The sequence below is a fragment of the Chrysemys picta genome, chromosome 3, assembly GCF_011386835.1.
Source record: "Chrysemys picta bellii isolate R12L10 chromosome 3, ASM1138683v2, whole genome shotgun sequence".
Classification (NCBI taxonomy): Eukaryota; Metazoa; Chordata; order Testudines; family Emydidae; genus Chrysemys; species Chrysemys picta.
This window is the reverse complement of record NC_088793.1, coordinates 131,149,484-131,163,397: the sequence shown is the minus strand read 5'-3', so window position 1 is coordinate 131,163,397 and position 13,914 is coordinate 131,149,484. Positions and strand designations below refer to the sequence as shown.

The 13,914-nt window shown below is 39.9% G+C and overlaps 1 protein-coding gene across 1 annotated transcript in view; it reads right to left on the bottom strand.

Moving 5' to 3' along the window:
- Positions 1-13,914, bottom strand: part of DISC1 (DISC1 scaffold protein) — a 352,017-nt gene that overhangs the window by 264,406 nt on the left and 73,697 nt on the right. Inside the window, 1 exon segment of the mRNA XM_065588994.1 lies at positions 15-162. Coding sequence (XP_065445066.1) covers positions 15-162 — 148 coding nt within the window.

Here is a 13,914-nt window from a genome sequence, read left to right as displayed (position 1 = left end):
TCCAGTGAACTTACCGATCTCCAGCCCAGTACAACGCTGCTTGAACTTGTACACTGAATCTGTCCAAGAAGCTGATAATTAAAGGATGCCTGGAAGGAAGCTGAAATTTTAAAGAATTCTTCTCTCGCTCCAGTTCTTCTAGTTTCCTTCTAAATTTATCAGCTAAATACAAAAGTACAAAAAGTTGGTATTACTTAATAAACAGGGTTACATTTTTCTTGAAAAAAAGAAAGTTGGATGGTCATCAAGGAAAGATAAATAACATACTTTATCAAAAAGGGAAGTGTTTGCTACAGTATTTTGCTCTAAATTACTCAGATTGGAACTGGATAACATCAGAGACATCTACAATGTCAAACTATTTACTTCTGTTGACATACAAAGCTAAGCCTGCAGGCCTCAATTGGGAATTTTAAATCAGTGAGCCTTGGAACTTTTAGCCTATGATTTGCAACCATGCAGTATTCCTAGAGGAATTATTCTAAACTAGTCGACTTCTATGAAAATTCCTACCCTCTGCTGCTCCAGTTTTAACCAAATTTGTTAGTGGTAGTTGCATGTGTATAAGTCAGTCTGAATCTGTCCATACAGATGTAACATCTTAGTATGCTCGTCCTTAGGAGCACCTTTAGTGAACTTCGATTTCTCTTGCATTGCAAAGATGACCAAGGACCCTGGATTTGGGTGGGCATAAAAGTGCTTGAAGCCTTTTGGCATCACCTGACACCATTTTTCCACATAGTTGGAGGTGGGGAGGAAGAGTGGCCGGGGTTCATTATAGCACTCTGGCTGGTTCTAAGATTCCTTCATTGATAGGGAGAGTGATTCTGGCCAGCGTCGTGACGCTCAGGATGTCAAAGGGTTTGAGAGACTTTTCCTGTATAAATATAGTCTCAATATATAGGGAATCAAGCCCAAATTGATGGTGATTGCTGTAACAAAAGCTCTGGCACAAAAGTGCTGGTAGGAAATTGACCATTATTTTCTGGCCTCACTCACATGAGATGGATCAGGGCTATAAAAAATTATACTACTTGCCGTATAATAGGGTATCCACTGACTACAATGGCTTCTGTTCAAATGGTCGGGATTACTTTTCTTTATATGCTGCTTATTCAAGTGGAGGACAGCAACCAACTGGCACACAGTTCAATGCAGATATTATGGGGAAGGGAAGTTTTGGGCAAAGACATCATGGCTAACTCTTACTAGAGCCATGGGACCTGTAATGATCACACAGCGCACACAGGATCTTGATTATTTAAGGACTCCTCTGAAAGACCTACCTTCATGGTGCTCATTTTATCTAACTCAGCAGGATGAAGGGCTCTGTGGGCCAGATGAGATTCCTAACCTAATACTTAGGCCCAATAAGCCACTAACAATTGCATTTTATGTGGCACTTCAATATCAAACTTTACTATACTGCATATCACTGTTAAAATTAATCTAGCCATAAAAATGAGACCACATTGTGACTGGCCCTTACACAGGAGTGCAGGACTCACAGAGAAACCCTCCTGCTCACAGATCACTCAGTATTGCTCTCCCTGTGATGAAGTGTCCTCACCATGCACTTCTGGGGTGCACAATACCCCAGGGAGGGCACTGAGGGGAGAGGTTGGGGTCATGGCCATGCCAATCTGCCCAACAGCCCATAAAGTGGGCATGGCACCCAATTGGGAGGGTTGTACTGTATCCTTCAAAGGGGGTTAGCAGCAGGAGACACTCTCTGTGAACTTCCTGAGGTAGAATTGCTCCTAGTGCTTGCCTAGTGTAGGACAATTGCCACACAGACTACAAAAAGACACTGTGCCCAAATGGCACAACTAGGCCCTGTCACATTCCAGGGTGCAATCCAGACCAGTGAGGGGTTGTGTCACTGCCTGCTCAGCAACCCTGGGTGCCACACAATACTTTGCTGTTCTAACTCCCAATGTGAGCTGCTCACAAACAGCCTCCCAGCATGCAGATCACACTTCTGAGGGTCTATGTATAGCTGCAGCCTTGGTCCAGCAGCTCTGACTCCAGCAGCCTGTCAGCCACACACAAGTCACATTCTGGCTTTCACCAGCCTTGGTTACTGCTTGCACAGTGACCCCAACACACTCCCAGTCCCAAATTTTCCCAAAATGTGTTCTGCACTGTCCGGCCCTCTCCTGGATAGTTCAGGTATTATAGGTCCGTTGCCCCTGTAAAGAATCAAGATTCAACAGTTTGCTACCTTAACTGGATTTACCGAACATTTCAGTTTAAACAAAATACTGAATTGGTTTAGATTAAAGATAAAACAAGATTATTAACAAAAGAAGGTAGGATTCTAAGTGAATTCAAGTATAAGAGAAAGTTAAAAATGGTTACAAGCAAATAAAAGTGAAAACACACACCTAAAAGTCTAAAACTTAATCTAGCAAGTTTTGGTTCAAGGCTTTGTTGAAGATGGCCTGTCTCACCCACAATCTTCCAACAAGATGGTGACTGACCCTTTCCTTGGTTAGGATCTCTCCCAGAGGCCCAAAGGCGTCGATGCCTTTGTCTTCTTAGAGTTAACTTGGGGTTCTCTGCCCCTTTCTTTTATAATCCAGTGAACCTCCAAAGTGGAGTTACCCTTCAAAATAAAGTTTATTCATGCAGTAAAGGTGACATGGAGTCTGGCGGTGAAGGAGGCTCCATGCTCTTTCTTCCCCCACTTGTGTTTGCTGAAATCCAAATTGTTCTGTTTCCTGCCATTCCTGCTGTGCTATTTACTACTTATACATAAATTGAGATGAACACACATTGCTTGATTTAGGATAGGCCTGTCTAATAACTTTTGCCTGGGCAGGGCTGTCTGGTTTTGAACATGTGCTAACAACATCATAGAATCATAGGACTGGAAGGGACCTCAAGAGGTCATTTAATCCAATCCCCTGCACTTATGGCAGGACTAAGTATTATCTAGACCATCCCTAACAGGTGTTTGTCTAACCTGCTCTTAAAAGTCTCCAATAATGGAGATTCCACAACCTCTCTAGGCAATTTATTCCAGTGCTTAATCACCCTGACAGTTAGGAAGTTTTTCCTAATATCCAACCTAAACGTCCCTTGCTGCAATTTAAACCCGTTGCATCCTGTCCTGGCCTCAGAGGTTAAAAAAACCATTTTTTTTCAAATCTTCCCTCATAGGTCATGTTTTCTAGACCTTTAATCATTTTTGATGCTCTTCTCTGGACTTTCTCCAATTTGTCCACATCTTTCCTGAAATGTGGCACCCAGAACTGGACACAATGCTCCAATTGAGGCCTAATCAGCGTGGAGTAGAGCAGAAGAATTACTTCTCATATCTTGCTTACAGTACTCCTGCTAATACATGATGTTCACTTTTTTTGCAACAGTGTTACACTGTTGACTCATTTAACTTTTGGTCCACTATGACCTCCAGATTCCTTTCCGTACTATTCCTTCCTAGGCAGTCATTTCCCATTTTGTATGTGTGCACTGATTGTTCCTTCCTAAATGGAGTTCTGTGCATTTGTCCTTATTGAATTTCATCCTATTTACTTCAGACCATTTCTCCAGTTTGTCCAGATCATTTATCATTATAATCCTATCCTCCAAAGCACTTGCAACCCCCTCCCAGCTTGGTATCATCCGCAAACTTTATAAATGTACTCTCTATGCCATTATCTAAAACATTGAAGATACTGAACAGAACCCGGAACTGATCCCTGTGGGACCCCCCACTTGTTATGCCCTTCCAGCATGACTGTGAACCACTGATAACTACTCTCTGGGAACGGTTTTCCAACCACTTTATGCACCCATCTTATAGTAGCTCCATCTAGGTTGCATTTCCCTAGTTTGTTTATGAGAAGGTCATACGAGACAGTATCAAAAGCATTACTAAAGTCAAGATATACCACGTCTACTACTTTCCCCCTATCCACAAGGCTTGTTACCCTGTCAAAGGTATGCCATCATGTGCCAGCAATGCCCCTCTGCCATGTACATTGGCCAAACCGGACAGTCTCTACGCAAAAGAATTAATGGACACAAATCTGACATCAGGAATCATAATACTCAAAAACCAGTGGGAGAACACTTTAACCTGTCTGGTCATTCAATGATAGACCTGCGGGTGGCTATATTACAACAGAAAAACTTCAAAAACAGACTCCAACGAGAGACTGCTGAGCTGGAATTGATTTGCAAACTAGACACAATCAACTCAGGATTGAATAAGGACTGGGAATGGCTGAGCCATTACAAACATTGAATCTATCTCCCCTTCTAAGTATTCTCATACTTCTTATCAAACTGTCTGTACTGGACTATCTTGATTATCACTTCAAAAGTTTTTTTTCTCTTACTTAATTGGCCTCTCAGAGTTGGTAAGACGCCTCTCAGAGTTGGTAAGACAACTCCCACCTGTTTATGCTCTCTGTATGTGTGTATATAGATCTCCTCAATATTTATTCCACTCTATATGCATCCGAAGAAGTGGGCTGTAGTCCACGAAAGCTTATGCGCTAATAAATTTGTTAGTCTCTAAGGTGACACAAGTACTCCTGTTCTTTTTGCGGATACAGACTAACACGGCTGCTACTCTGAAACCTGTCAAAGAAAGCTATCAGGTTGGTTTGACATGATTTGTTCTTGACAAATCAATGCTGACTGTTACTTTTACTTATATTCTAGATGTTTGCAGATCGATTGCTTAATTATTTGCTCCATTATCTTTCCAGGTACAGAAGTTAAGCTGACGGGTCTGTAATTCCCCAGATCGTCCTTATTTCCCTTTTTATAGATTGGCACTATATTTGCCCTTTTCCAGTCTTCTGGAATCTCTCCCATACAGGGGATATTCATATCTTTACATATAATGTCACTACATACATTTCACTATGATATTATTGACTAGTGAGTTATTAGTTTTCAAATGATACCACACAATGCATATTTTGTACAAAGATCATTACAATGGTGTACAAGGCATGAATGCTTAGTGTCACAGGCCCCAAATGATTACTTATGTTTTTGTTCAGTGCTTGGCATCCTATGTCTTTTCAAATGTGCATGAAAAAATGAGACCATTTTAGTAAGTAAGTATGACAGGGTACAGAGACACTACCATGGCAAATAAGGAGTTAACAACTCAGGCTTACACAGGTGCTTCAGGAGGTGGGTATAAAACCCAACTGTTTTAGGAACAGGCAGGGAGAGGCTATTGTCTAACCTAGAGTTATGGGTTAGAAACCTTGAACTGATCAAGAAAAACATTGTTACATTCCGATGCTTTAACTGTTGTTCCGTAACATGACTGCTAACCCTGTGTTTTTGTGTCGAGTTGTTTCACCAGCCTACACTTATCTTCTTAGACCTCAGGATGTCATAGAGGTTATTTTTGGAAGAAATACAGATGAAGGAATTCAAAGGTCAATTTATTATCTCTCTGTCTCATTAATTCTCAGATGTACTATGTTTCATACTTGCAAGTGTACATGGCATTCAATTAATTTCTACTACCAGACATTTCAAAATACTTTGTTCTGATGGTGTTTTATAAAAATGTTGCTGGCCTCATCTGCTACTCCTCTCTCAAAACCAAACAATCTTTTATCCTTTCTGTGTTAGTCACTATAATCCTGCAGTCTTCTCTAATCAACCTTTTAAAGGAACTTTTCTTTTCCTTTTTTTTTTTTTTTTTTTTTTTTTTTTACCACCAGCCTATCTATCAGTTTATTAAGCAGCAAAATACAAACAGCAAAAATACATCTTTTCTTAGGAAATGTAACTATATGCAATGTACATAGCAGCCAAGTACTATGTTTAGTTATTAACTGTAATTGTTTATACTGAGCATAAGTATTCTTCCTGCAGTGATGCAAGCCAAAAATAAAGCAAATAGTTTAACTGATGGCTGGTAAAAAGCAATTGCTACCTTATATTTTATATACTGATGCTTTGAAATTGCATCTTAAGTACTTCAAAATTGCTTCATTTAAAAACAGAAGTAAATGAACTGTTTACATTGCTATCACACTAGGTAATCAATTGAGAAATTGTTTAGATCTGGAAAGCAAGCTACAGGTTAATGACCATTATTTTGGTGCAGAATCTGTTAGTGTTTGGGAAACAGAGGCATTATCTCTGACCTTTATTTGGGATTGATTTATTTCAATATTTTATTTATTTAAATGTTTGAGCCTTCACCTTAACTCCCCAATTCATCAACAAGCTCTGGAATTCACTGAGGGTCTTGCTGGTATTGCAATAATAAGCTGAAAATTATAAAACAAAGCTGGGGGGAAATTATTCCTTTACAGTACAACCATGAATTTATGCTCTGCCATCTGCTTCACAGACACTATCATCACCAAGGATAGAAAGTTCGCTGGCACCAAACTGAGGCCCTGCATGTCAGAACGAATCATTTCTAGACCTCATTAGAGGATAAATTGGAAAGTCTTTGTGCAAAACAGGGCATAAGATAATCAAAGTGGAAAGTCATCTGTGCTCAACTAAGACCTTGCTAAACTCACATGCCTCAATTTGCCCTATCACTTACACTGGTGAGAATCGGGGGGGCGAGGGGGGAGAGGAGTGGATCAATTAAATCCAGTGGTGTTATATTGTTGCCATGATACCTGGTATCTTAAAGCTCCAGTCTTGAAGCCACATGATTATTCAGAAATGCCAACTTTCATTTTAAAAAGAGCACGTTTCTAGTCCTCAAGGTTGCAGAGAAAAGCTTAAAAACATACCCCAAATGCTGAAAAACCAGAAGACAGACAAAAATAACCCCAAATTTATCATTTTCTAAAATGATTTTTAAGCCAATCGCATAATATTTTGGTGCCTGATTCATGATTTTTGTGCACTTGAGGTTGGCAAAGAAGAATCAAACCCACTAAGTACCTACTTTTCTGAATTCAAAGCCTACATAAGTCTAACGATTAAATACATTGAAAGCATGGAGAAGATAATGGTATCTCAAACATCACAGGAAAACTAATGTTTTGTTTTCAATACTGCTGGATTTCTGACTATGAAGACGATATCAAATCCTATGGATTTTGAGAACAAGAGGACTGCAACTTTGCTGACTCTTGATGTGACTGAAAATGTCCCTTTCACCCAATGGCATTTAAAACTCCTATCAATAGGAACCTGGAAAACAATAATCTTGTGGCCGCATGCTCTAACTTGTTACATTTTCTAGTTCCCAAAAAAACAGAGTTGGTGAGGCATAGCATTGCAGTCAAGTGCCATAGATTGGGAAATTGAGATGCTGGCTCTTGAGCATCTTAAAGATACTGAAGCAACTGCCTCAGAGTTCAGCTGAAAGCAGTAGGGCCAAAACGTGTCTATTGTTTCATAATAATTCGTTCTGTGTACACTTTCTTATAGTAGTTTTATGTTAGAACAAAGAATTGACCTTTTATTGACACATCAACCTATGGATTTTGTGCGGTTTACAATGAAAGGAACTGAGATGGGATGGAATCATTTTAACGCAATTGCCCTCAACAAATGCTACAATAAAATCTTAAGAAGGATTAGGGAAAAAGCCTTTAGCCCTGAGTGCTTTACATCAATCACCACCAAAATAATGTAAATTTTGTTTAAAATATTCCAGACCCAATCCTTGGCTCCAGCTAAATAAATAAATATATGGAGATATACCTATCTCATAGAACTGGAAGGGACCCTGAAAGGTTATCGAGTCCAGCCCCCTGCCTTCACTAGCAGGACCAAGTATGTACTGACATGCATACAATGCTGTGCAACCCTTTGCTATGATCATCCTCCCACAGCTGGCTACACTATCCCTAAAGGCGTGGGGTAAATGTGCCACAGGCTCAGGCAACAAACTGAGATCTAAATATTCTCTCTAAAAATAAATGATCGGTTCCATTAACAAAAGACAACCATAACAAGCTTCTCCAAAACACTCACAATCAAGCAAAATATTCTATATAAGAGGATCAAACTCCTTCCCCCCCCCCCCCCCCCAGATCTGCACTCAATCCAACACCAACAGAGGGAAGAACCAACAGTGAGGTGGCTTTCATTAAAGAGTATATCTTGCATGAGTGTTATTTCCTGTGCAATTGAGAGTCTTTGTTGATGACTAGGATAAAGACTCTGTGCTTGGGCCATTGCAGATATACAAAGGAAGTACTGTTTGAGGATTCTTTGTGGTATTAGGCTGATCAGATGGATCATTTCCAGATAAGCTTCAGACATTATAATGCTGGACCGAACACAAGCTCCTCTTTTTTGAGAATGAGGGCATTGTTGTGCCTTTATTACTGATGACACTGAAGAACACAGGTAGTATTGATTATCCTTTACAATTGGCAGGGGTTCACATTGGTGGACAGTCTGAAGCAGCTACAAGCAACACAGCTGACAAAGGTATTTTTAAAGCCTTGAAAATAACCATTTTTCTCATTCATTTAATGAGATCCCTGAACCAGTCATTTAGGGATGCACTAATGTGTGGAAACTCAAATGGGTTCGTTTTCCTATTTTCCTGCCCTACTGAAGTCAATGCTGAAAGACAGGGATTAAAAAAAACTCAACTTCAGTCTCTCTCTATCCTTTACAGCAGGAATCCTGCCACCATCTCTGCTCCTGCCCTTGCTATCACCCCCTCACTCACCACTCAGTTCCCTTCCCTCTAAGGGTATGTCTACACTGCAACATAACACCCGTGGCTAGCCTATGTCACCTGACTCAGGCACACAGAGCTTAGGCTGCGGGGCTGTTTAACTGCGGTGTAGACACTCAGGCTCAGGCTGGAGCCCAGGCTCTAGGACCCTGCGAGGTGGGAGGGTCTCAGAGCGCGGGCTGCAGCCTGAGCCCAAACATCTACACTGCGATTAAACAGTCCTGTGAGCCCAAGACAGCTGGCACAGGCCAGCTGCAGATGTCTAATTGCAGTGTAGACATACCCTAAGAGAGCAGACAGCCTCAGACTCACAGCATCCCTTTGTTCAGCTTCCAGACAACCCATGCTGTTAAACCACTGCCCTATATTTCTGTCTAGGTACTTACATAGACCTCATCAGCATAATATCTGAGCACATCATCATGGGAGTTATTCTCACAACACCACTATGAAGCAGAAAAGTATTAGCTCCATTTTACAGATGGAAAACTGAGACAAGGTAGAGTAAGTGACTTGCCCAAAGTCACATAGGATGCTTATGGCCAAACCAGGAACTGAATTCAAATCTCCTGAATCCCTGTCTACTGCCCTATCCTCCAGAGTATCCAGACACCACGAGGATGGTTTGGTTCCAATATCTCCTCAAGTTCCAGCTCTTTCCTTTCCTACAATATTAGCTGCATGCCACCTTTCCCTGTCTCTTTCCTGTCTGACAGGGAGACTGCGATGCAGTACCAGGGGAAAGAAGAAAACATTAGGCATACAGACGAAGCAAACATGAATAATTTCCACCAGAAGAGAAATGGAGATGCGGGTCTGAAATGATTCCTATTAAGGCTCCCAACCCAGATCCTTCTCTTCCCAGCCGCCAGGGATCCTTTCCTCCTACCCGCACACCCTAGTAACAATCCAGAAAACTAGCAAGTCCTTGAAGTGTGTAACACTAGAATTTCCTAAGAGTATAGAATGTAAGTTTTATAGCAGATTTACTTAAGAGTCTGACAGCATAAATAAACCCATTCTTGGAGTTTAATATTTCAGTTGTTCTAAATCATATAAAAAAATGAAACATGACATACTGGCAGTTAAGGATTTTTTCCTTTTACATTTAAATTGAATCCGCTAGTTTTCATTTAAACTTTCAACAAAAGTAAAATTTCAATGTTTCAGATACTCTTTTGTTAATGACTTGGACAAGCTTACTGTAGCTTATGTTTTAAATCTGGAATATTGCACAGGACATCAAGCCTTTCACCTGAAGGGTGCTGGTTCAGTCCCAGGTCAGGCGAGCAGCTTCTGGCCCCCTCCCTCTGCCTCAGCTGATGTTCACATCCATCTAGACGGTGCTCTGTCAGCGACAGAGTCGTGGATGGTCTGGCCTGGTGGTGGAGCTAGTCCAGCTCTATCAGGAGCAGCTGTGCTCATTAGGTTGCCAGGAGAATGGCTCTGGTGCAGGGTAAGCCCCGGACATGTCCCTACATCACAGAAGTCTATATTACCAAAGCCATCACATAACCCCCATTCAGTCTGTGACTTCACGTTAGGGCTGTTATAGTGCTTGAGAAGTTCATACTTGGTTGGTGAAATCTAAGGAGAGAACTCACAACCAGTTTGGGATTTATGCCCTGCTTCTTAACAGTCTACCCTGAGGTTGGTACTCATGCTCTTAAGCCACTCCAGACAGCCTGACAGAGATAACAATGGGTTAAGCTGAAAGGACAATCATTGTGCTAGGGGGGGACTGTTACTCATGGCTTTCCTCAAGGATCGGTCTTGGGACCGATCTTATTTAATACTTTCATTGATAATCTTGGCACAAAAAGTAGAAGTGTGCTAATGAAATTGACTGATCACACAAAGTTGAAAGGCATCGTCAGTATATAGAAGTATGATGGGATTCCGTGATGGGGATGCTTGCGATAGCCAGTGACTGGGCTTGATGACCCAGGAGGTCCCTTCCAGTCCTATAAAAATAATATAGTACTGTACTGAGTGTATCTACTCCCGTTCTTCATTGATTCATACAGTATCTGAAACTTGTTTAACATGTAAGGTGCCACAAAACACAAAATGGTTTTAAATGTGTCAAGTTTTTGGAATGATCAGCCCTGTATTAATCTACTGTATATACTGAATAAATCATGCCCTGTTTGCTTTTCATACTTTTTGTCGGTATCTCATTTCCAATTAAAGTGATGTGATGTCTGAACTTCCCATATGACTTTACAGTAAGGATAGTCTAGACTAAGATGCCATTGAAAGATGCTTTAGAGTAAAAACAAGCAGGTGCATTTTATTTGATATCCACATTATTTTGTAAGCAGTGTTGACAGTGTCATTACATATTATTTTTACTACATTAAATCCTACAGAAATAAAGATAAACATGCCCTATAGATTCCAGTAGGAATTTTCATTAAAAGAAGAAAATATATACAGCACTAACATGTAGAAAGAATCTATATTATGCTTTATGTATTATACAGCTAAATTATATTCTTAAAGAGATTCCTATAAACAAGTAGACAGCAGAAAGCAATACAGATCCTTACCTGCCTATAGTTCAGATCTCTCTATGTAGATCTGGTTAGAGAAAGACTGTAGGAGAGATTTCCAAATCCATATCGTCCTACGAGGTCAGGAGGCAACTATCTGTTAGTTTCATATTGAGGGGGACTGAACAAAAATCCCCCACACATTGACAAAAATCTCTAAGCCAAAATCTCCCTTTCCTCATCACCTCGAGAAAAGTTGCAAGTCATCAATGAGAAACTGGAGATGACTATAATTAATCAATGTCAGTGAAATATGATGGACTTTCCACACACAGTTGCATAATATGCCATGATGATTGTTTTCAAAAAGCAAGTTTTGAGCACTAAGGAATAAATAAAAGGAATTTGTCTGGGTTTTTAATTCAGGAATTTTATGATTATGGAGTCAGTCAGATATATTGTCCTATACTCTATTTAGCCATGTATAGGTTCTTTGTTCCCCCGTCAAACAAAGAACAGACTCCTTAGTTATTTCTAACTTGAGTATACACAGAATACCATCCTTAACTAGACTGTCTGAAACACATTTATTTTTGTGATGGAAGTCCAAGAATATAATAGATAACATGAAGGAGTGATCCACAATGGATTATCCCTGTAATTTAAAATATGCCATGCTATGAAAAAGCACACCAAAAAAGCACAAATTCCAGTCTAAGAAACATCAATGAACAGGTGCAGATAAAGTCACCAATCAAAAGTGCCAAAATTGAAATCTGACAGAGGATTAAGTAGATTTTTTTTAATTTATATTCTGAAATGCCCCTCTCGACTATTCTATGTGGAGGAAACAAGTCACCAATTGAAGACAAGTCACCAGCTGAACATCAGGATCACTTGAAAACACAGATCAATTAGAAGGCATGATCTTTTCTCTTCTGTGGCAAGAGAAACTGTGATAACAGAAGTCATTCTCTCTACAATTCTACATTGTAGCCTATCGTTTATGGTTATTGAACAAAGAGAACAGTTTACAAACATTTGAAATTTGTTTACAAACTATTCAGAGAAATTTGGATCAATTCACAAAGAGCTACATTTATTCACAACAAATAATTTGACTAGATTTAATAACCTGAAACATTACTGTATATGGTTATACAGTAGTATGGTCATCATATATCTCTTATGCTAGATGATTCATCAAGTGATTCTTACTTTGTAAATAGCTAAAGAATTTTGCAGCAGATTGCACGTAAGTCTTTGCTAACCTGTGTCATAGTGGAACTGAAAATCAGGTGTCCAAAATGGTTTTTCTTCCCTGACATGCATATGACATGCCATCATGTGCTTCCACCCTGTTCATATTTTGGATAAATAGTTTCTGTTCCATTGTTCCGAACTAGGCAAACAGCTCCCTGTAACTAGCAAAGAAACAGACAGGAGCAGGAGTTCTGTCCCCAAACTACCATAGTCTTTTAATGGATTTAAAATCTTCCAGAGAGAGACCCATATCCATTATGTTCTTGAATATTAATGTTTGCTCTGGGACTTTTACATAAGCAGATATACACTGTGTAAAAATATATGAAAACCCAGACATCTCCCTAAACTGGTGGCTCTGCACTCAAAGTGGCTGCTGCAAATCTGATATTCTACCTAAAGGAGGAAATACTTTTTTGAACTGGCCTTCATTCAAACCCATGTCAGAATGGAAAAACTCCAAATTTGCAGTTCCTTATGCTAAAAATATCTTTTTGGCCAAACTTTTCCCTATAAGCCTATGGATCTCCACTGTGGAAGAAGAGCAGACCCAACATACAGCTCTTTGGAGCAGAGACTATCTTACTACATATGGCAGATGCCTAGAAAATTGTGGGCACTACCATAAAACAACACATAAAAATGACAATTTGTAATGTGGGAGAATACGGCAGAATTTGATGTTGGTGATTGAGGAGGTGGCACCCGTGTCTCTGAATCAGTACTAAACCAATGCTTCAATATGGCATCAGAGGCACTGACCATGTGCTTTAAACCACAAAGCAGCTTGGAATACTGACAGATTGGGGATTGGAGAAGCCCAAATTCCAGCGCCAGCTAGAGTGCACACAACAGAAAGGGAAGGAGGGAGGCAATTAACAGCATGTAGGGGAGGGAGCCAGGACTGGAAGCAAGAACCTAAAGACTCAGTCACAAAGTATCAAAACTTGTGTGTGCGCCAGGGACTGAAAACTAATGTTCTAGAAGTGTCAGTAGAGTCTCAAATTTCCATCTATCTTTCTGCATTTCTAAAGAATTTATCATGGTAGTATCTAAATCTCATGAGATTCCTTTTTGAGGGAAAAAATAAAATGTAGAATTCCTTGATTTCCCTATGGGATCCTGACAAAATAATCAATTCCATCCCAGCTGGGAAAGTTCCTTTTCACTGAAAAAAACCCAGACGACATTAAAACACAAAACCTCACAAACCCAGTTATGGTTTCCTCAACACATGTTCCTGAAGCAGCCTCAGAACAGTGGCTGTCAGCCAAAATATCATAAGACCCTGCAAACTCTAGGCACAATATAATACTAAACAAAATAAACAGGCCTATTTTTAGAAGAGGGGAGTGTCAAAGAAGCCCATATAGAAATCTATTCCCTTCTATAGCCCACAATATTTTTATCAAGATACTTATGAAGTTTCTTTTTTAAAAAATGTTAATATATATGGAATTGTACAAAGAGAGTTATAAAAAGATACTTTCTCGAAGGGAG